This window comes from Tachysurus fulvidraco, chromosome 5 (genome assembly GCF_022655615.1).
Source record: "Tachysurus fulvidraco isolate hzauxx_2018 chromosome 5, HZAU_PFXX_2.0, whole genome shotgun sequence".
Classification (NCBI taxonomy): domain Eukaryota; kingdom Metazoa; phylum Chordata; class Actinopteri; order Siluriformes; family Bagridae; genus Tachysurus; species Tachysurus fulvidraco.
This window is the reverse complement of record NC_062522.1, coordinates 18,780,267-18,805,962: the sequence shown is the minus strand read 5'-3', so window position 1 is coordinate 18,805,962 and position 25,696 is coordinate 18,780,267. Positions and strand designations below refer to the sequence as shown.

At 36.5% G+C, this 25,696-nt stretch overlaps 1 protein-coding gene across 2 annotated transcripts in view; it reads right to left on the bottom strand.

Moving 5' to 3' along the window:
- Positions 1-25,696, bottom strand: part of grm4 (glutamate receptor, metabotropic 4) — a 153,922-nt gene that overhangs the window by 33,586 nt on the left and 94,640 nt on the right. For both annotated transcript variants that reach the window (XM_027146303.2, XM_027146304.2), the window contains exon 3: positions 16,078-16,294. In XM_027146303.2, coding sequence (XP_027002104.1) covers positions 16,078-16,294 — 217 coding nt within the window. The remainder of the gene's footprint in view (positions 1-16,077; positions 16,295-25,696) is intronic.

Genomic DNA, 25,696 nt, shown 5'->3' with positions numbered 1-25,696 from the left:
AACGCATAGTTGCTATTTCTTTCTTTTTCTTTCTCCGTGTCAATGATCCTGTGAGGAAAGTGTAGAAAATCACAAAGCTGCCACGACTTTGAAAGATTTAACAAACCATCTTTGTTGATAATGTTTAAAGAGTCAATGCTCCCTGATGAATTTCACTTAATGCATGACTTTCAGTTGAGGCTAAAGAACAGATATATTATTCCAGACCTTTGCAAAGCAATAATATGTATATTAGATGGGTTTTTTGTTTAGTTTTTTTTTTGTTTGTTTGTTTTTTGCTGTTTTGCTCAAAAATGGAGATTTCAGGAAGTCACTGCACTAATTTCTCAACATCCTTAGCTGACTCTGACATCTTGAAGAACAAATGTTTCACAAGTTATCTAGGGTTAAAAGAATCATAGTTTTTATGAGTTACTTATGTATTCATTCCACACTGTCATACAGAGTGAATTATGAATAAATTATAAATTATGCATGTTTCACAGCAACCTTACCTTTAATCAGTAATATTATATATGCAATCTGGAACAGATTTAATCTTGTACAAGCAATACTTACCATATGAAATATTTGAATATGTTTTCTAAGGGTACAAAAGTATTAAAATGATGTATTAAAAACAAGTGGAGTTGTATGGATTTTGCACTTTAAGATCTAAAATAGTATTTTGTACTCTCCCTGCCTACAGGCGAATAACCTCAGGAATATGAATACACAAACATGCACACACACACACACACACACACACACACACACACACACACACACACACACACACACACACACACACACACACACACACACACACAAATACAGTAGGTTTTGATTAGAATCTCTGTGTGGAATCAATTAGTAGGCAAATTCAGTTTATCTAAAATTTCAGGTTTATGTTTACATTGTGTAGAGTGGACTGTTTTTGGCTTGCCTGTTATTAAAGACTGCTGTGACTGAAAATTACTCATCAAGTCAGTTGTGGCCGATGCAGACAGCCTATTAACAGCGGCCAACAGCCCCCCACCCCGCACAGTATGTTGGTGGCAGTCACCCCTCAAAACCCATCCAATTTAATCCACTGTTTACAAAAATCGACTCCTCAAGGTCCCTCAGCTGTAGCCACATTATACATTTGGTGTATTACTGCAACTCTAAGGCAACTGAAAGTATTGAACATGATTGTCGTTCAAGGGCAGTCAATAGAGCAAATAGATACAGGAATACAAAAAGTTCAACTATTTTTATACCTTTTAACCCTGTGCGTTTGTACAAATATTGTAATTTGCTAAAACTTTGGAAATCATTACAGCACCATATGATTTAACTGATTCATACAAAACAAATACTATAAAACAAGATGATATTGCATCTTCCACTAATCATTTTTTCACAAATTGACCAGTAATAAAAAAAATAGTCACCTAATCATCTTTTCCATGGTTAAAGCATGAACTGGTTCACCTTTCTAGACTATATTATTAGTGATAATGTTTTTTAACTGCACTGTTAACAACAAAAGTAACCATATCAGTGCAATAAACTGTATATTATATTACACTATTTAAGGACATACCTATACTTTTTCCCCATTTTCCAATCGTCCCAGACCTACAACTCCCAAATCTGCAACCACCACATTCCCTTTTCTTCGTATGTTAGTTTTCACACACTAGACAGCTATCCCCCATCCAGGGAGGGTGAATGCTTAACATGCATTTCCTCCACCGTACACAGTGTCTGTCAAGCATATCTTTTTTAACAGCTGCTCATACTAGATCACAGGTCAGAGTAACAGACTCAGAGGCAAGCACTATCTGCCCTCTTCTGTGTACATGACATCGCAGAAGCCCATGACTGGCTACTGCCTTGCTGATTGACAGTGAAGAAAGTAATGGCATCCCTTCCACCCTGACAGCATAGCTAATTTCTCTTTCTTGGCCCCTGGCCATGGATGGCCGTGGCATCATCAGATTCAAAAACAGGCAATAGGGTGGAACTGAGATTGCACAGCATCACAGATCATGTCGGTTCCTTCCTATAGATCGGTGACCGGCTTCCTTGGATGGAGGATGCTATGCTTACAGCAGCATGTGGAACGATTTTCCACCAGGTTAAACTCTGGCCTCAGTAGTGTCAGAAAGTGATTTTGGCTCAGCCTCTATGTCCTGGCATGCGCCACTGCACAGACTCTAATCTAGATGAATAGGATTGTGGGAATGCCACATTGTGTGGATTTTCGTGCAATATTATTTACCTGAAAAAGACAATAAAGGAAGGGGTGTGAGAAAACACACAGTCATACATACGCCTCTGCACTTTATACAACATGATATCAAATTATATCACTGTATTAAAGCAAAAAAAAAAAAAATTATGGTGCATTGATATTAATATGCAAATAACAGATGTTGACACAGTTTACAGGTATTGTGCAGACATGTTAAACAAGCTGCCCCCTCTGTTTACTGTGAAGCATAAAATAGAATTAAACAAATAAATCCTTGTGTTAGTTTAAAATATCATCAAGAAGTACTGGTTGCTTGCATTGGATGTCAACCCTAGTTTCTCATCTTTCGCCATCTACCTATTACATCCGAGATAACTTCTGTCATGTTCCTACCTTAGCATCATTCTGACTGTTTTGACTGCTTCAACTGTGTAATGAAAAACAAAGTGCAGGGATTTTTTTTTTTTTTTCTGAAAGAATGTAAGTCTGTGTTTAGAGGTCAGAATGGCAAAAGCAAGCACCTTAAATAGCAATCCATTTAGCTACGTGTGTCCTTAAATGAGTCAAAAGTAAAATCTAATCTACCTTTCTGACTGCTGCAAATGTTATTGTCTATTCCTAATTGCATCTCACTTTATTTTAATCAATGTAGCACCATAATGAAATGTAATCACTGTAGAATTACAGCCCTCTATTGATATGCAGGTGTGGTAGAGACAGTAGTTTCCGACAAGGGCAGCACATGCAGATGGAAATGATTCTTTTTATTTTGTTAATTATTTATCCATTATTGTTTCAAGTCATCCAAAAACATTACAGAAATATTGAAAGAAACTAATGTGTATTCTTTAATTGGCATTGGAATGAATTACTAATCTAACTCACATTGTTTTGTGATATTAATGTTCAGATTAGAAATGAGAAATTTGTGTCTTTGAAAGAGACAATGATCCTATTGGGCCTAATGTGTAAACAAAAATTCCTGAACTGTTGATGGTAGAGATTTTAACTCTTCACTATAATGATGGTAGTATGGATTTCTCTATAATGCAGATAATGGAAAGATCACTTGTTAATTAATTTAACCGTATGATGATTTCAAATAATTTCTAGTGCATAGTTTCTGGTGGGTGGGGTTAGATAACATCCAGAATAATCTACTACTACCAGATACAATACCCCAATATGTATGGTAATATTTATGTAGGGTTGCCACCCGTCCAGTGAAATACGGAATCGTCCCATATTTACAGGCAAAATGACGCGTCCCGTATCAAATCAATATGGGACGCGATTTGTCCCGTCTTTTACATAGGTCCACATTATACAGCATCCAATGCAAATCACCCCACCCGCATTCTGTGGAGATCTGGATAATACTCGTTGCCATCGTTGGTTTGATTGGTTTGTTTTAGGGTTACGGGCCGTGAATCACGGCCAATCAGAGTCAGAGGAGGTCAGGACGCCGCCTCGCTGGTTCTTTTGACAGAGTCAGAGTGACAGAAAATCTATATGAAACGATGGCATCCCCCCCCCCCCCCCGCGTCCAGCTCTGAAAGTTTCATACGTCCACTGATGTTATTATGTTCATGATGTTGATGGAAGATCTTTTGCAAGTTTGCAAGTTATAATTACTAAGTTATGGATCTGTTAATTTAATTATAAGTAAATAAAATATGGTTCACATCTCACAATTTCCTCCAAAAGTTTATTTTTTGTGTTCTCAGTCACAATTTGTTTGCATATATTTATTATTGTCATAGCTGTGTATTCAATATGACCACTTAAGTTGTGATAGTGAGAGACTGAGTGCATCTGTTCACACTGATTTCAATAGCAGATATCTTATTATAATGTCCATTGGTATCCATCTTAATATTTTTATGAATACATATTTTAAGTTATGATATACCACCACTGGCACACCATCGGGACTGTGGTCATCATGTCCCCGAGGGGTGTTGCCCCCGCTGCGGCAGGCGTCCCATATTTTTCTGTATTGAAGGTGGCAACCCTATATTTATGACCATCTGAAACATATGCAGAAGTTATTCATTTTGTAAGATTATTGTTGTTCCAGATGTTCCAGGTGTTCATAATAAAATGGATAAAATAACTGGGAGCCAAATTATTGTCTTGCTACACAGCACGTGCTAACTGTGTGACCAGGGGAGCACAGCTAGCTTTGTAGATGCAGAGAAGCTCTGCTCAGCAGACTATTGTTCATTGTTGGTGAGTAATGGACAGTAGAAAAACAATTAAACATGTAATCAGAAGGAGGTAGGAAAATATGACTTAATGTAGCTAAAAAAAAAAGTCCACATATATTGCTACTGCTAGCTAATTTAATGCACTTTACCTATAGTTAGCAAATGCAAGTTAGCCAAACTGTAAGTTACTGTTGTTAGCTAAATTTTATTGTAAACTGTATGTTAGCTAAATTTTATTGTCTTCTGTGGACAGATGACAGAAGTTCTATTTTATTTCTATGTTGTCGGGTATCTGAATGTTCTGAGGTGACGTGAAAATTCAACTGGAAAGTAACATACAATAAATAAGAAGAGGGAAGCTGTGTAAGGACACTACAGATTTAATAAATCTAGAAGCACATCCATTCACACTTGCTTTAAACCATCCCAAATTGACGCACACACACGCGCGCACTGTTTTTAATGCATGTAAACATTTGCACCTGTTAATGAACTCTAGGAGTAATAAGCTGATAAAGTTGATGTCCATTATAATTCACAGAAACAAATTACATGTTGACACTAAACCCTATTTCCTATCACAAATGCATGCAATTGGGATTATCAGTGTTATTTCCTTTTTATACACTGCTACTTCTATTACTCTAATAAATATAGCATATACTTATTGTCCTTCTTGTTTATGGTTTTGAAATTAAAAATACACTGCTCAAAAAAATAAAGGGAACACTTAAGCAACACATCCTGGATCTGAATGAATGAAATAGTCTTATTAAATACTTTGTTCTTTACATAGTTGAATGAGCTGACAACAAAATCGCACAAAAATGATTAATGAAAATCAAAATTTATTAACCCGTGGTGATCTGGATTTGGAGTCACACTCAAAATTGAAGTGGAAAAACACTACAGGCTGATCCAACTTTGATGTAATGTGCTTTAAACAAGTCAAAATGACCTCAATGGCTCAGTGGTGTGTGTGGCCTCCACGTGAAGCAACACTGCTCAAAAAAATAAAGGGAAGACTTAAACAACACAATGTAACTCCAAGTCAATCACACTTCTGTGAAATCAAATTGCCCACTTAGGAAGCAACACTGATTGACAATCAATTTCACATGCTGTTTTGAAAATGGAATACACAACAGGTGGAAATTATAGGCAATTAGCAAGACACCCCAATAAAGGAGTGGTTCTGCAGGTGCTGACCACAGACCACTTCTGAAGTTTTGGTCACTTTTGAATGCTGGCGGTGCTTTCACTCTAGTGGTAGCATGAGGCGGAGTCTACAACCCACACAAGTGGCTCAGGTAGTGCAGCTCATCCAGGATGGCACATCAATGCGTGCTGTGGCAAGAAGGTTTGCTGTGTCTGGCATTACCAGTAGACAGGCCAGTACATCAGGAGACGTAGAGGAGGCCGTAGGAGGGCAACAACTCAGCAGCAGGACCGCTACCCCCGCTTTTGTGCAAGGAGGAACAGGAGGAGCACTGCCAGAGCCCTGCAAAATTACCTCCAGCAGGCCACAAATGTGCATGTGTCTTCTCAAACAATCAGAAACGACTCCATGAGGGTGGTATGAGGGCCAGACGTTCATAGGTAGGTGTTGTGCTTACAGCCCAACACCAGGCAGCACGTTTGGCATTTGCCAGAGAACACCAAGATTGGCAAAATCGCCACTGCTGCCCTGTGCTCTTCACAGATGAAAGCAGGTTCACACTGAGCACATGTGACATAAGTGACAGAGTCTGGAGACGCCATGGAGAACATTCTGCTGCCTGCAACATCCTCCAGCATGACCGTTTTGGCAGTGGGTCAGTAATGGTGTGGGGTGGCATTTCTTTGGATGGCCGCACAGCCCTCCATCTGTGGACCTTAGTTGTCTTTCTTTCATGTTAAAATGTTACATGACAATCTGTGCACAGATTTAATTTAGAAAAGATGTGTTTGATTTTACAGACATCCCAAAAATGAAATGAGCAGGCATCATTTCCTTATTCATTTTATGACTTAACAGTATGCTACTTTCTTGTACAATTTACTGTAATAAAACTATTTGTGACCTTTGATGAACTCCACTAGACTACTTGTGCATCCATGTAACTCACTGCCATGCAGGCTCCCCATAATGTCGGCTAGCTAGTTAACTTTAAATAATTTCCTAGCGTTACCCTTGTGTATATATACACACCCATTAAATGTACTTGAAAAATGCCTACTCGCCTTCTTTGCTTACACAGAACTCAATCCTCTCAACCATCATTTTTGGTTTATTATGATTTGCCAAGCATGGTTCAATCAGAAAGTGCAGGTTCTAAATGAATAAAGACTACAGCAGAAATCAGGGCCTGTTTTTATAAAGATTCTAAGAATCATTTCAGAAAGCTCCTAATTTAGCTTAAACATGTTTACCTAAGAATCTTAGTTTAAGATTCAGGATAAATCTCAGAGCAATTGTGAGGAAGAAAAACTTTTATATCACAGAAGAGGCAGGACTAACCCCATTGGTAGGTATGACACATTCTTTTGAAGGCTGTGATTGGTTGTTCAATAAAGAAAATATAGGGTGGGCTTTTAAAATATATTTTATTATACACATTCACTTTGTCTCTATGTTAAGATATTTGAGGCTTTATCGTGTAGGGATTACACTCATGACTGATCATATTAGAGACACACTAACATTCATATGTTCCAAATATAATAAATGGAATGTAAATGTAAACATAAACACTGCACAGAAATGTCACAGCACCAAATTATACCATTCCTGCCACTATGGCATTTCATCTCTGTGTAGGTGATGTTATCTTTAAAATAATTGGTCACAAAAAAATCTCTACACAATCTAATCTGCAGCAACTTGTTAACTCACTATCATTATTAAATATTGTATACAATACATTTCTTTTCCCTCTTCACCTTTTGGCTAACCCTAACCCTTCTCCTCTGCTAAAGAAACTCTTAAGCCTCTTAAAAGACTTTTTGACCTTATGAGCTATTTTAATGGTTAAGATGCTTTGTAAAAAAAACTATTATCTTTACTAGCATCTTACCTTTAACTTTAAGGGAACGCCCACTTTTCTAAGAATTTTTTAGTTTCGTCGCTAGCTAGGAGCAACTCGTTACACTAAGAATTTTCATGAATACGAACCTATATCTTTTGTCTTGCTATGCATCCTAGCTATAAAATTACAGTTAGTGGAGATTACTTAGACTTGGAATCAATCTACCCTGGAAATCTATTTGTTTAGTCAGGCTTAGATAGAAGCACAGATCTGGGGAGTTCATGGGTATGAATTGTTTTGGTAAACTGGTAGATTTTGATGCTGCTGCACTGCCCCAGTCTCACATATTCACTCATGCTTGCTGATGGTGGAGCAGCAGGATGTATTTTGTTCCTCAATGTCCTCATGCCTGTGTTACCTTCTGGCTCTCTCTTTTTACTACGCTGTTACAGCTAAAATGGCTGTGGTCTCCATTTGGTCTCTGATTACAATATATACCCTTTTAGGTCACTGTAATCTGTTATTATACCAGACAATCTGTCCAGCAAATTGCAGATGTACTTCTGCTTCCCAATACAACGCCAGTGCCAAAACCGTACATTGTTTTCTTGCAGTGGCTCTCCTCCATCTGTGGACCTAGTTGCCTTTGTTCTGATTCTCTACATATACTTGATTCTGCCTGAGAATTCAGCTATCTTATTAGCAACCTCCAAAATGTTTTATGCCAAATACTTCTTACTCCTCAAGTGAATAATGTCATGATTAAAAAGTGTCCCATGCTCATTTGTCTTTTCTCTGGGGGCATGACGGTATTGTGTTTATGACATTTGCCTTTCTCCTCCAGGGTTGGGGGTTCAATTTTTGTCTCTGCCCTGTGTGTAGGGAGTACTCCCTGTGATTTGGAGACTGTCTTGTGTTTCCTTCCCCAGTCCAAAGACCTGTATGATTAGCATCTCTAAATTCTCTGTAGTGTGTGTGTTACTGGGCAATGGATTAGTACACCTCCAGGCTCCCATCAAACCTGTGTGTATAGAAAAAGCATGATAGAAAATGTATGGATATGGATGTCTGCTCTCTCTCTCTCTCTCTCTCGCTCTCTATCTCCCTCTCCTTATATATATCAAGGTTTCTCGAGGTTTCACATCTCATGTTGTCTAAGGGAGCTTAGGGATCTAAATCTACATCAATATTTCTGTAATGTTGTTTTGTGAAAAGATCTGTTGATAAAACTGAATGCTGAATTGAATACATGGTGTGAAACCTTCCTGCTAGATTTCACAATATATTGGTACTCATAGATATCTGCTAATGTCACTCAGTTTCATAATCAAGAAACAAAAGTACTGTATTAGGTTTTAGGCTTGGCAGACAAAAACTCAAGAGGCCTGTGCAACAGAGCTTTGGACTTGAGTTTGAGACACACTTGAATCCCACATGGACGGACTTGCACTTGCTGGAGACTAAAGTCTCATGAAATATTATCTTGAATAAAACATGAACCCAGAAAAACCTAAATGAACTAAGACTACGAACCCCCCCTAAGGTTTAGGTTTTTATTGACCTGCCATCCACAGTAATTTATTGCAGAGTGCAGCTCACAGCAATACAACACCAAAAAATAAGTTCAGAGCACAGGGTTGGGAGCAGACTTGTTTTCACAACATGGCTGAAGTCCCAAAAAAGCAAATCAGAAAAACAGATGTCTATGGTTTAAAAATTAGAAAAAGAGATTAAAATGAACAGCAAATGGTTCTGTTATTCTTCTGATACACTGAATCATATACTGTATGTCACGGATACGCCAGGTTCTCACGACACTTCCTTCAGATCTCAATCACCGGCGTTCTGATAATCATCACCTGGCGTCACTCAACACTAATTGCTCACAGACTATTTAAGCCACGCTCTCACCTTCATTCACCGTCCAGTCTCGTATACTATGCTTACTAACTCGACTCGCTCATTCTTCTTCTCAGTAGCGGTTCCAGATCCTGTTCTGCACGTTACCAGATTCAACTCCTTCTCGAGCGTGTGTTTATCGGAGCACGCGCGAAGCGTCCTTCACCACGTCTCCAAGCTTTACCTCAGACCTGAACTATCAAAAAACACTGGTTTTGATTTCATCTGTTCGTTCATTGTCTTCTGTCCGTTACGCTGTACATCATGCATTATTAGAAAGTTACTATAAATGCAGGAAGTTAACATAAATGCTAATTTTTTATTATTTCTGACACATTTACTTCCTAAGAAGAAAAGAGTCCCTACTAAGTGCTGTAAACAACATCGCATTGGCAAAGTTTTCCATATTCATGGTCAGCACATACAGATGCCTCAGAGGCCTTTCACAGTGCACTGCAGTACAGACCCCATGACTAGCTGTAGGAGGTTCAAAGAAGAGGTGAGGTGTTTTATTCAAACATAGGGTGAATAAAAAAACAAGAGCAGTAAAAAGGAGCCAGGAAAAATCACACTCTGATTCGGACCACAGCGAATTTGCCCGGTGTGAAAACCACCTTAGTTGATTTTCTGGGCGGCTCGATCAGATTATTACAACTACCACTGTGCAGTTTAGTTCCTTCCACTGGCTGTTTTTTCTTAAGTAGCATCTGCTACTGAATGTGTGAAGCTTTGGGAGGGTGAAAAACGCTTTATCTACAGATGAGAGCTGCAGAAAGTGACAACACAGGCTATTATACATGTCAATTGTTTAATATAAAAATAAGCAATCGCTGCACACAGTTTAATAGGACCACAATGTATTAATGTGAGAACACGACAAAGGATATTTCATTGTTTTTATGTTTTGTCAATTTAATAAAATAATGCCAAGGTTTTTGTTAATTTGACATATTTTCCTTAAAGAAACCATGTCCATGGATTGAAGGACAAGCTGACAAAGCACTCGTCTGCTTTTGTTAAGTAGAGATCATAATACTATTCATAAAATTGAGTCCATGAGAATTATCAATGTCCCTTATTAATGATGTACCCTCCGTCTTTTTCTAGACGTTTCTGCTGTAAGTTATTATAGCTGTTAAAATATGTGAGCATTCATTCATCCATTTTCTACCGCTTATCCGAACTACCTCGGGTCACGGGGCGTCATCGGGCATCAAGGCAGGATACACCCTGGACTGAGTGCCAACCCTTCGCAGGGCACACACACACTCTCATTCACACATGCAATCACACACTACAGACAATTTTCCAGAGATGCCATTCAACCTACCATGCATGTCTTTGGACCGGAAACCGGGAAACCGAAGTACCCGGAGGAAACCCACACAAGGTGAAAACAGGAATCTAACCCCCAACCCAGGAGGTGTGAGGCGAACGTGCTAAACACTAAGCCATCATCAATATGTGAGCAGATAAAGTAAAATAAAATATATTATATATATTAATTAAAAAAAACATTTCAACCGACTACTCTTTCAAAAAGGTATGGAAAGATGTACCCTTCGTCTCTATTATAAACTATGCCTGAGGCATTATTGTAAATGGCAATTCAATGGAAGCTGTATGCTGCATGATCTCATTCAAAAGCTATCATGCATGTGTGTTTTAGTATTTTGTATTTAAGTTATAAATGAAAATTATGTGATTAAAATTATACGATATGCACGGACTATTAAAAAGGAGTCTGTACAAATGTACTGCAATTGGAGGTAATTCCTTAACATTTTATGCAGCACTTAATTTAGGTTCCTTAAATTTTAGACTATTCTCTTCTTTCCATCCGTACTATGACACTTTTATCATAGTGATGATAATGTGATTTCATAACTGCTTGCTGCATAGATGATTATGTTGTAGGCCTCAAATATTATCTGAGCCATGCACATGCAACATTTAGTAGCCTAGACAAATCCCTTATGTAATCAGTGTAATCACATGCATGTACATCTCTGTGAATTATTACAAAATAATTCCTAAGCCAAATCTCACATCTTATACTGATATATTTTGAGTCACTCAATTCCGTGTGACATTACTGATCGTATTAAAGGGTGAGTCAGCAGTGTGAAATGAAAACAGCCCAGTGCACTAAATGGTACATAATAACATGTTTGTCACAGGATATTAGAGTTAGGCATCATATTGCACACTATTTGCTCTGCTATGTATGTTAAAATCACCATCAAAGCCAGTGTAAAGAACAGCTTTCTTGATGCAGCAGATCCAAATTTGTAGCTGTAACTGTTATCCTGCTTGCTTGCTTTCGGCTTCAAGGGTGGATATGCAAACACCCCTGTGGCTATTAAGAGAGCGCAGAGTGTTGCAGAGATTCATGACTGCTCATATGCCTGCAGGAATTTATTATTATTTTTTTTCATTTCTAACATCCTCTGTTTCTCAACATCCTGTGCATTCTTATACAGTCACTTGGCTGACGGTTAGGCACATCAATAGTGGCATCATGACGGAAAGAAACAACTTGTAATGAGTCTGTCTGTGTCTTGCACTGCTGTTAATTGTTTGCTCCGCCCACTCGTTTGTTGCCATGGACACTCATTGAACTCATTCATTCCCTCTCGTTTGTTGTCTTGGTTACTCATTGTCTCTGCTTTGTGATTGGTTCCTGTCTGATATATATATATATACACTGTTCACTTCCCTGGTGCTAGTCGTTGTCTATGTTCCTGTTAGCTCTGTGTTCTGCCTTGTTTTCCCTGCCTGCCTGTCTGTTTACCTGTTTTTTTGTTTATTAAATGCTCAAACTGCATTTGGATCCTCACTCGCCTTTGCCTCAACGTGACACAGCTGTCTAAATTGAAATCATTGTTTTAGAGCATCAACTAAGATTTCATACATACATACCAGCATGTGGATATACAGCATTATATTGCTAAAAACTCAAAACAAGAACTAACTTGAACAATTAGCACTTTACCAATTGCCATTGTCACAAAGTATCTTTACAGAAATATTATAAATTCTTATTATACAGTACATTTATCCCTCATGAGCAAGCCAGATGTGATTGTAGTGATGAAAAACTCTGAGAACATATTAGAAAGAAACCTTGAGAGAAACCAGACTCAAAAGGAAACCCAACCTTATCTGGGTGACACCAGATAGCATAATAATAAATCATTTCCTATTAATAACAGTATACTATATGGTCAAATAAGTGCAATTATTTAACCAGGAATATACCTCAAATGACTTAAGCTCATAGCCAATGTTCTATATTAGTATAGGTATAGCATGCTTGTTATCATGAGACTTCAGGGTGGTAGTTAGATTATTTCATTCATTTATTAAAAAACAAAAAACAAACAAAAAAAAACTCATAAAGTACATCATAAAGTAGGCTATTTGCCAAAAAAAAACCCAGAATCACTCCTCACTTCTTCTTTATCTTACATCAGGACAGTCCAGAGAGGTTAAAAAAATCAGGTTTCTCCTACGTATGCTGCTTTTCATCTGTGAATATTTTAAAATACTAGCTTGGGAAAAGCAGTAGTGGCTACGATCAGTAACAAGCAGGAACTAGAACATTCTTTATGGATGTCTTTAATGGATGGTGTAGGGGAACACTTTGGCTTCTCAGTAAGTAATATCTCACTATGCTGATGGTCAGTAAGTGGTGGACCGCAACATTACACTGACACTGTGATATTCCCACAAATATGTCCACCAGTCCGTCAGAAGCAAGAGATGAAAACATACACAGAGGAATCAATTCACACTACAAGAAATCATCATGGCAAGCAAGAAGATTGAAATCATACTTGGTAGAAGAGATTGTGGGAATCAAAGACTCGTCTAGAGCTACAGAGAGTGATCTGATTAACGGCAACTACCTAATATCAGAACATGTCTGTGCTTCAGACATTCCCCCAAACCAGTAATACATTGGTCAAAGAGCTATGTTTTAATTAGCTGTATTTGATTTTCTTATATTGTTATGCAGCTTTTTTAATGTGCATTATGAGTATTGTAACACACCTATTTATTTATTTATTTATTTGTTTGTTTGTTTGTTTGTTCGTTTGTTTAACATAACTGGACACATTATGTAATTATTAATTCTGATAGCTGTTGTATGAACTAAAATATAACTTGAGATGTCTTGGGATCTCTTTGTTATTATTTAGCGAGTTAACCCTATTGACAGGTTTCATCTTGGTTTATGATGATGTGTCCAGTCATATATTTAAAATTTAATGTCATTTTCTTTCAGAAATTAAGCTAAAATTATTTTTATCATAGTAGAGCCGCAAGTCTCACCGTTATTAATGGCCACTGACAAACAAAATAAATAAAATAAAATGTAGTTAATGGAGCAGCTAGTTTTCTTTATCTGTGCACTCTTTTACTCATTCCTCATTCCAATTCTAACACTAAAGGAATAATAAGGAGATCAGCCAGTTTTTTTTTAGACTACTCTTTTTCTAGCATAAAACAAGCCAGCAATTGAATAGCAATTGCTGAGAAGAAAGGCTTATTCATTTAAATGGAAAAGGGCTTGGAAACTTAACAGAGTAATGACGGTAACAGTTAATTCCAATTTACACTTAACAAGCTCATCTAGGTAATCTTTAATTCAACAAACTTGTGAACCCTGGATGCATGAGCTGATAAAAATAAAAAAAAAATCAAACAAGTAAACAAGAGGGCAGGTGGTAATCTCTTGTTTCTGAGCTCACACTGATTAGGTGTTATCTCTCTTTGTCCTAAAAATCATTATTTTCTTTTGCACACTCCCACCTGCATAAGAATAAATGCCTTACACTCCTTCACCTGACACTTTCTGGGGGATCCCAGTCGCATTGTGTCTCTCAATCTTACACCAGCTATTGCAGATGTAGACCTAAAAATAATTACCTAGCTGATGGTAGTTTCCCTATCATGTAATAAAATGCATCCTACTATTTGTTCCACTGAAATGCAATTTCACTCAATGTGAGAAAGTGGTAGTAAAATGTATGATTCTCTTAGAAAATTTCAGAGTAATATTACACAGAGTGACACAGCTATTGCTCTGTGCCCCTGAAGGGTTATGGAGATTGTTCTCATTCAACACCTAGTGAAATATGTTTGGATAATATTCATTCTCTGGGAATTGTAATGGGAACTATATTTGAATAGTGTATTGGCTTAAAGCAAATAAATGCCACCTTTGGGATATGAGCTTGTCTGTTTTTGCTTGGCTTATTTTTGTTTTCTAAGGCTATAAGAAGTATAATACATTCTCTGCAAAATACTGTAGTATCTTATTACATCAGCTCTCCATAAATTGCAGTTTAATTTCATGGTGCTTAAATATTTCCTGGCTTCCAAATTGATTTGTCTTTCTCATTGTTGAATGTAATTTGATACTTTCAAATCAGATCTGCTACCCACGTGCACACTTTGTAGCACAAAGGCTTGAGATGCTTATTTTGCTAAATAACTGCATCACTGTGCCCATTGGGTGTGTCCATGTACTGTCTTTTCGCAAATCAAACTAACAACTGTACTAACAAATGTGTTCATGACGACCGTTGAGGCTTTCTTGAGTGGTTCATAGCTTTCATGGAAATGTTCCTTCAGTGAGAACAAATCGTGTAAGATGTTTATAGAGCAGATCATCATAGAAAAGTAAGTTAATTCTGCATACAAAGCAAATTAAAGTTTTAGTATATCAGCTATTTAAAAGTGCAGGGACAAGAGAGCTCACAGGAAGTCTAGATGTTGGTTCATTAGGTTAAGTTTACTTATTTATTCTGCTCAACCGCATCTTTTAACCCCCCTAATTAATTAATGAGCTGAATTAGGTCTGATTCAGCAGGGAAATCACTGACCCATGCTGGAGTCAGTTTAAGTGGAATATTAGATCTTTACTTACTTAAATGGTCCTTTTTGCCAGGCTGTAGTGTTGCTCTTATCTCTAGTAGTGTTTTTTTGGTTTTTTTTTATAAAGCAAGAACCTATGCACTCTGCCCCATTTGATATGGGAGAACATGTTGACAGTGGGCTTTATCAAGAGGTGGGTCTGTGACAAGAGATAAAGCCAAACATTTCCTTTGACAATAGGCAGAAAACATCTTCCAAGTTGTCAATCAACTGAATTTGCAGCCTTGCAGAGAAATACCTATAGCTTTAGAGGCTTGGAAGGGTACAACATATTAGCAAATAAATCATATTCATACATTAAATCATACAGAAATCCAACCCACCATTTCCATTCAACCCCAGAGGTGCAGACCAAACATGCGAACCATTAACCAAACATTTAGAAGCTCTACTGTACGTATGTTCTTCTAAACAATTTCCTCTAAAACGTTTACATCCTGTTTGGAAACAAAGATAAAGAGCGTGGGGTAAAGAATGATACTATCAGTAACATGCAGCTGATATTATGAAATCATATATATATATAGCACAGAGTTTCATCATATTTCACCTTGATTGGACAAAATTTGCTTCTACAGTAGTTTCTCATCTGCAAATTATCCCCACCTTCAACTTCATACCAGTCTGTTTATTTTTACTTACAACCATTGGTGATGCAATTGCTCTTAGTTGCACAAAAGAAAAACAATCAATTAATGTCATTTAATAACAGTTCTGAAAATTGAGTCTTATTTACACCACCTATTTCCAACAGATGGATTAAAAACAATTAAGTCAATAGTGTGACACTTACCATCCTCACGTGACTTCTGGATGAAGGCATCCACACCACTTTCTCCATAATTTCCCTCCGATGCTACAGTAGAAACGTAGTTCCACCCCATGTGTCGCACAATGTCCACCATTGCCTGGGCCTGGTAGGTGTCTGGAGGAACCACTCGAGAGAAGAAATCATAGCGTGTGTTGTCACTCAGCTCTGGTGCTGTGGAAGCATAGCTTACTTGAGGGATCTGTTGGGGATGAGAGCAGAGATTCACAACCTCATTGAGTTCCTTAAATACTCTACTCCCACAAACCCTACCAAGCTTAAATCTGACAGCCTTCAAGGTACCTCATTAGTATAAATAACCACAGAGATCTCTTACTGTGCCTGTTTCTTAAGGATTATTTAAGGTATAGAGTGAAAGTTACTGACATGTTAGTTATTAGTAGCACAATATTTTATATTTATTTTCATAACTGTATTTGCTATAAAAAAAAACAAAAACAAAAACACCATTCTAGGAAAGACTAGTAGAGACTTATAATGTTTTATTTTGGGAGGTGGGGTTTAGCATCTTTACCACCTCTCATCCTCTTGCAAAAAAGGAAATGTTACACTTGCTTGTGATGCCTATCACCCTTGTGTTTGAAAAGAAGGTTCAAAATGGCAACATGATTTCACACCACTCTGACATCATCTTTCTCACCATAATGTGCCAACAGATGTGCTATGTATGTACGTGTACCTGCACAGCTACAGACAGAGGATCTGTTTCAATATGCATTGGCCAATTGTGTCAGGTTCAATATCTTTTTGCATTACTCACCAAATAGAAAACCAGCTTTCAAGACATTGAACGTAACAACTGCAGATGGACGTGTGGTAACACAGACATGGTCAAGGTATATTATGTAATAAATTATAAAATTTCTGTGAAATAGTTTAGAGTCTTTTTTGCATTTGGGTTAAATAAAACATAGGCAAATCTGAATATTACATAACCATTTTCAATATAATAATTTACCAGTATTTCATTCACATTCACCTTCATGCCTCAGGCTGTACCTACCTCTTACAGTGAAGTGGAGCGCACTAAATATATTACTTGTTCCACTATTACTTACTTACTTCTGCTCTGTTTATGGCTGAATGAATAAACCCATGGAATTTAAAATTAAACTGAATGTTATTAAGTGTTTTTAGTTTGCTCTGCTGCAGTCTAGCAAATGCATTAATCAAGTGTATTAAATTAAATAAATAAATACATTTAAGACAAATACAAATCAAATCAACTTACACAGATTTTCACCAATTGAATTCATTAGCCATAAAAGGTAATGTGAGGCACCAGTGTGCCAAAAACATACCCACTTTGAAGTCTCTTATTTATAGTCATAAATGAATCATCGATGATTAAACATTAAATCATAACTATTGTTATGTTTTAGTCATTGTTAATTGCAAATCTGGAGATTTACAAGCAAGGGAATGTACTGTATATGACTGAGATATAGCTAAGATTTTTCTGTGCTCGCCTGCTCAGAACTTATATCCAGGGGCTTGCTATGCATACTATACTCAGTTTAAGATAATCAGAACTTAATGGACACTTAATCATAATTGCTACGTTTAAAATAAATCATTTACAGAAGCTTATCACATTTCTGTGTTTGTATAAATTTCTATAATTTATCCTGTGACTCCATTATGAAGATAACGGTTATCCTCTTTTTAAATTATACTCAATAACATCAATGCTTATCAGTTACTAGAGCCTAACTGTACATAATAAATACAATATTCCTCACATACTGTATATACACTTTCTATCTGCATGTTATGGTGAGCTCAAAATTCACAGCTGGAGCTGGTGGCTGCTTGCAGGCATGGAGAGGCTTGTAGATAAACTAATTTGAAACAAATATGCCTCTTTCATATCTAACAGTGTTTCTCAACTGTTATCAGCTGTTGTTTACTCTGATAGGAGATGAAATTTTCACATCTGTTACTGTCAAGCTAAGTGGAGCAGCAAATGGCTGAGCTGCAAGAATAGGATGACAAAAAAAAAAAAAAAAAAACAACTGCGTAATTATTGAACAAAACAGATTGGTCCTGTGCTAGGAACAGGCATTAGACTGGTGTATGGTGTTGTAGAGAAGGTTTAAATGCAATTCCATGAGCAAGGAGGCAATTTCCATTTAATATTAATAAACTTCTGGATAAAATGATTTAGTGAGAAACCTACTTTCATGTATTCAGTTTTAAGGGAAACGCATGACAGGTTTTCTTTCAGTACTAACTCTTGGGTTTTAGCTTGGCAGTACTGACAGATCCTGGCCTGTATGTACTAGTGTAAGAAAATGTTTTTCCTTGAGGCTACAGCATAAAGGCAACTACCAAATGGTGTAAAAGTTAAGAAAATATGCACTAATACTAAATATGATTTGCTGAGCCATCCCTATCACCCACCACCCCATTTTATTAGCTGTTCATTGAGGTTTCCAGAGACAATGTTCATCTGACCTCCAGCTGTGAAGAAATGAAATTAAAAATGTCAGTCTATTGAGCTAGGCACACTGAGATTCACAGTGAGTGACAGAAAGCAAGACATTTCAGTTTGGCAGCAGCTGACCTACCTACAGAGTCTGCCATTTATGTCAAACTTCAAGGAAATGTACATTTTGGTGTTGAAACCTGTGCAGGTGTCAATCTCACTGCAAACTGCATCATTCTATAGGATTTAAATACAGTATCTATACCAGATATGAAAATAGCACTGAATCAATGTTACAAGCTATTTGAAAGATTAGCGCAGCCCCCACCCCCACCCCCCACACACACAGTAAATACATTTTAATTTTGCTTTCATTAAGTTATGAGGTTAATGCTTGCGATGATAGATAGATAGATAGATAGATAGATAGATAGATAGATAGATAGATAGATAGATAGATAGATAGATAGATAGATAGATAGATAGATAGATAGATATGAGGCAGTAAGCTAGAAAGTAAAAATAAAAATACATTTTTCTCATTGATATTACTATACTTTATCGTTGACCTTTGAAGATTTATCTGTCCTATACTGTCTAATGGTGTATAGTCATGCTTATCTCATTTAGTATCTTGGGAGAAACTGCCATCAGGTGACATCCTTATAGTGTTTCGATCTCTCTTGCAACAGTCGCATTACAGAAACTAAACACTTGGTCTGCTGAATTAAATTAGTATCTGACTCATATTCCAGACTTGGCTCTTCCTGCACAAGCAAACATAACTTTCATAGAATAATATAAAGTCTAGTTTCACCAATCTTCTAAGACATGAATGCTAGCACCTTATTCTGTGCTGGATGTGTGGTATCAGAAGTAATATGTAGGGGTTACATAGGGCAGGAGAGGAAGATAAGTCATTGTCAGTTCATTATCTCTTCTGAGCAGCATGCTTTCTGTCAGGGGCTGAGGAGCAGGAGTGCAGCTTATCCAGTGTCAGAGTCAAAGAGGAGTTTGGATATAATCACCACAGTGGACTCCAGCCAAGCAAGTAGGCTCAACAAAATCAGCAACAGCTATTGATTTATTAGTAACACTCATGTGTAAGGCAGCCACCAATCATTACTTGGCAGAGACTGTGCTTTATTATTTTACACAGTCCATGTTATCAATCGTTCTAGTTTACAAAAGCTTTTTTATTTAAGGTCAACTTGACTTAAACCCATTTCCACCCACCCATTGTTTTAAATCACATGCATTGCAAAACAAGGGGTAATTAAAATACTGGTGAACACAACAAAACAAAAACAAAACACCAGTTGTAATAAAGTTAGAGAAACAGGTGTGACGTCAAGCAGTGAACTAAGAGTGAGAGTGTATTGGAGATTGAGATGGTCGGTATACATATGTGTGTGTGGGGAGCTAGTTGAGTACAAGCATGTGTGTGATCAGTAATCTAGTGAATGTGACATTAAACCACATTGTATGTGGGTATTGTAGTCCAAGTCCATGTTTGTGGTGCATTCTGGGATATGGCGTTTGATGCTGATTCAGCCATAGACATGACGCATAAATTAATTAATTGCAAAATATTTTTTTACAAACAAAATACAAAATATAAGTCCCAGAACAATACTACTAATGATAATTATTAACCAAGCACATTGTAATCAATAGTAAAATATATGTCATTACAAATTTTAGAAATATACTGTAGGCAAAGATTTAAATCTGGATTTCACTTAAAAGTGAGGTTAACAAACAAAAAAAAAAATTCAGAATTTTTATACCTTTAAAATTTTTCCTTATTCAGACAACATAATCAAAACATAACAAGTCCCATATGCTAATCAGAACTGGAAGAAGTCATTTTACAAAGGCAATACAGATCTAAGAAACCCAGCTGCTGCATTGGATGCTGTTGCTAAGTACTTTCATACACGAGTGCCTCGCCAACATTATCGGCGATGAGAAACTCTCGTAATGCTACATAAATCTTTGCTGTGAAAAATAATAAGCTACAATTTGCTTCATGTTCATCTGGAGGTCTTTTTCAGTTTATGTAATAAGAATCAACAATAGCAAGATCCTATAAAATCACAAAGGAGAAGCTTCATTAAATATAAGTGAACTGAACTTCATATGAAACTAGGCTGGAGTTCAAGAGAAGCTAAACACTATTAATGAGTAAATAGCTGTAACCTCACCTTTCTACATCTGCAAGAAGTTTCATATCATTCATACTGTACAGCTGAAATGTACACATTGTGTAAAGAAACAAGATGTGCTGTAGGCACATCAATCTTAGTCTAGCGCTGCATATAGGTTTCTTATATCTATGCAGCCTGGGAGAAAAGGTGAGGCCTCATCTTCTAGTATATGTATTGCTTTAATGGGATCCCTGTGGAATGTAGAATAGAGTCAGGAGATTCTGTAATACCACAAAATATTGTGTGTACATACATCTTTGTGTGTGCATTCATTTGTGTGTGCATTCATTTGTGTGTATACATTCATCTGTGTGTGTGCATTCAGTGTCTGTTTACATTGAATGATATGTTTTCTCACAGCCCTTTTTGGGGATCGAAAGCAATGTTCAAATGTCTTCAAAGTGATACTGTCAATCATAAATAATCACATAGTGAGAGAAAGGGCTATTGGACAGATGCTATTTACACACACTAAATATTTTTTTAAAGCAATGTTTCATTGGAAAACAGCACTAATTAATGAAAAAGGTTTAAAAGTTCAAAACTAAATGAAAACTCCGATTTTAAACTCAAAAGGGCTGCAGGAATCACGTCACACACACACACACACACACACACACACACACACACACACACACACACACACACACACACACACACACACACACACATACACACACACACACACACACACACACATATCCTGATACCTTTGCAGTATTTTTTTTAAATAATGTCGAACATGAAGAGGAAAAAAAACATTCCAAAAGAAAATGTATTAAGGCAACACAGAAAAAAAACGACATTCAAAGGATTTCTATTTTTGTGTAGTATTAGTGGTATTTAGTCCACATTTGTTTTTTGTTTTTGTAATTGTACATTATTTATTCATGAAAAATCCACTGATTAACAAGTAAAGAGTATGTATATGAAACAGTGCAGCCATTTAAAATTAAAGGTTTGTTAAATTCATGATGGAATTGCATTGCTTTCTTATTTATTGTGAAAATGTATTGTTCCCATTTTTCGATTTGTTTTAAATAAACAAATTTTTTTGTTTGTTTGTTTTGTTTTGTTTTGTTTTTCTATATCTTTACAGAAATTTATCATTCTCCCAGTCACAATACTTTTCCCTCCAATCTGCCTTCCTTGATCCATGTTTTCAAATAGAATCATTCTGAGCCTGGACCCTTTTACTAAAATATGGCAACCAGACAACAAACATAGCACCTCAGAAAATAACCGTGTTGGAAATGATTATTATTTTGTTTTATAATTATAATGGTTTCATATTTTTGTATTAAATGTGTTTTTTAAGCACTGTGTTAGCAGTTATATTTTCTGCAAATATATAATATATTGCTAGAAGTGGAGTATGAATGACAAAAGAGTTCATGGAGTTTGAAAGATGTCTTCAGTATTTATGTGAAAGTAATAAAAACTTTACATTCTGTCTTTATGACTTTCATGACTTTCATGTTAGCAGTCGTAACAGTATTGCACTGTGAATTACAGATATTTGTACCACGTATAAAACTCCAACCAAGTTTCTAATCGTCTTATCCTTTGATTTACATAAGCCTATGAGAGCTATAAGTATGTACATGAGTAAGAACGCTGTACTACTATAGTTATACGCCTCCCATGTTGCTTCTTCAAATGTCTAACAGAGAAAGGCCTCAATTATGGATGCTTGTGAGGAACATTAATTATTCAGAGTAGCCTCTGTGGCATGGACCGCTCAATGGTGACTGTGGGTGAAATATTGGCAAGGGAAAATACCACCTGCTTAATTATGGTGATTAGCTCAGGGGGCCTGCTCACCTCCCGTCCACAATCCATCCTTATTTGTCTCTTTCACTGCTAATCGTGCTGCCACAGATGGGGAATTTATGGTTGAATTTTTGTAAGTCTACCTGTTAGATCAATCTTTAAAGCTCTGTCTATTTTCAGCTTGAAATCATTAACCATCAAACTGTCAAATGTATGCATTTTTTTTATTAACTTTACACGTGTAATGATTGTAAACCAGATTGATGAGATAGAATGCCTCATAATCATAAATTTATTTTAGACAGTGCAAATGAATCGTGAAATATTACTGATTTTTCTGTTGACGTGAATTTTTGCTGTTATAGCTTGTGATTTAACATGTAAACATGGCACCTGAAGTTCTGCAAATATAATCTGTTGTGAAAGCAGTTGAAGCATCAGTGCTGCTGAAAAAAATAAAAAACACTGGAAATTGAGTCCAGCTGTGCATTCTTACTTGCAATTGACCAATATGTATTTCTATGTGGTTTATGCCAGTATATACTAAGTAAGGAGGACAAATACTCCCAAAAGTACAGTATAATAACAGTATAATAACATATGAAAAAACAATATGGACATTTCTGCTGTGCTAAATATCTCATACATAAGCAATACTTGCTGTAGTTTTTTGTAGTTTTGTGTTTATTTCTAAAGCATATTTTTGCTCTTTCTTTTTTTTCCTTTATGAAAGAATCATTCAGAAGAAACTGAATAATTACGGTCTACTAATTTAAGCACATACGTATGTGAGTGCTTGAGAAGAATGCGTGTTTATTTCATCTCATTAAATTAGATTCAACCAGAAAAAGTGCAAACATGGCTTGATTTTTTTTACACAACATAAAAAAGTAATGTTGCTTGATGTTGATGTCTAATGACAGTTGCTTGCTACAGTTGCTACGATTTAGTGATTATATGATCCCAGAAATGATCAAGCAAACCCTGCAATATTTAGTGTAGCTTAGTGAAGATTGAGTGAATCTGCATGTGTGAAATCATCACAATGTGTCTTTCAGCCAAAACCCTCTTTCATTCATGTGCCTCGAACATGAGTCACACGATCATGGAAAGTGATTACACATGTGTCTTCAACGGCAGTAGTTTAAAAAGACGTTTGAAATAATGGTTATAGTTTAAAAGATTCCTGTGCTTGTAATTTGTGCATCTAAAAATGTTGTCGCAAAATCAATATATATATGTCATGACGCGGGGCAGGAAGCTGACCCAGACGCAGGATAGCAAAACAAAACAGGGTTTAATAACAAAGGGAACACGAAACATGACACAGACTGAAGACCAGACAGGACAACAGTAGATTCCGTGCTGCACAAGGCAACGTGGCACAATTAAATACACAAGACAATCATGACACAATGAGGAGCAGGTGTGGTGACAGGAAGGAGCAGACGAAGGCGGGGCAGACACGTGACGAGAAACATAAACAAAACTGCACGTGGCCAAAGTCCGAGCTGAATCATGACAATATAACCCTGAAATTACTGATTTTATCTTTTTTTTGTAAATGGGTTTTTACTTTCTTAGATTTTTACATTTTCTCAACAAACAAATTATATAATTTTATAGAAACTAAAGCAAACACAACTATAAATGGTGCCTAATACAAGTGCAATTTAACTGTTTAAAAGGATCAAATTAAATTAAAATGTTATTATTATTATTATTATTATTATTATTATTATTATTATTATTATTATTATTATTATTTACAAATCGAATTTACAACTGAATACAAATTTCATTGGCTGTTCCACTTCAACCAATTTGAGGCAGCATGTGATTGCCAGAATGGACAAAAGGGAAAGATTGAGCACTTTTATTAATCAGCCATGCTGACAGGCTGATCAATTGATGCCAATTACTTTAAAATGCTTAATCTCTGCCTAATTAACCAGTTGTTATTGTGAAATGGAACATTTCAATAACCAACGCATCATGTTTTAGAGCCTGACCAAGATCAGACATCTCAGTGACCAAGACCAAGAGCAGAATCAGATCTCTCCAGCTTTATACTGATGCTGAATGGAAACCCTGTGGCCAGAAATTGACAGCAGCAATTACTAGTGATAAATGACAGACCAGAGCGGGTGACACAATGACTCCAACAATATGCCTCTTGTGAGAGATAATGGAGTGACAGGTTAAGCCAAGACAAACACTGCATGAATTAAATTAACATCTTTTTTTAATCACTCATGGGACCCATTGATATGATTTCACATTACAATATGTTTTAGCTAAAATAAGATCTATCTGAACATGCAAATTTCTAACTGTATTTCAAAATGAACTTTTACAAACATCAGCTTGTGTTTGTCTTTAAGCTCAGTAAAAGGAAAATCTTCTGTTCAATGAAATGACATACAGTCCGAGAAAAAGCATGATGTGGGGACAGAAAATGCACACTGACTATAATGTTTGACATTCAGCAAACACAACCACATCTTACAGCTGCACCAGAGATATTTCAAGAGTAAGATATAGTGTTGTTTTCTAACCTGAGCTTAACCTAATAAAGATAGTCTGGTAAAAAAAAAAAAACTGGTTGGAAAGGTTATAGAAGGGTGTCTAAGCAGCTTTTTATAACCTTCAGGTAGTCCTGCAGGATACATTACAGAGCATCTCTGAGGAACGCCTGGAAAATGTTTGTTTATATCATAGACCATATAATAAGATGGGCAAAGTGACCGTGGCTAAAAACTGAAACTAAAATGTCTCAGATGCCCTCTAGTGACTGGGTGAAGAACAAATTTTATCCTTTTCAATGGGGCCATACACAAATATAATAGATACTGTAACTTATATAGCAATTATTTTAGAATACATATAGAAAGTTCTCTAAAATAGATTTGTGAAAGACTTTGTATGTAAACATAGCCAGTGTCTGCATGGTTTGATTGCACTCTTTCAATAAAATGTCACAAGATATTCTCTTACATTTTAGCTGTGAAACATCATTGGACTTTATTCTCTGGAAGTTGGTTTCTGCTGTACATTATGCAGCAGTAAATGTATTTTAATGCTTTTCAAGCTACTGAAAGGTGCCAGGACATGTTCCTGATCACTCCTGCTCACTTTCACTGCAAGTTATTGGATACTATCTGGGTGGGGA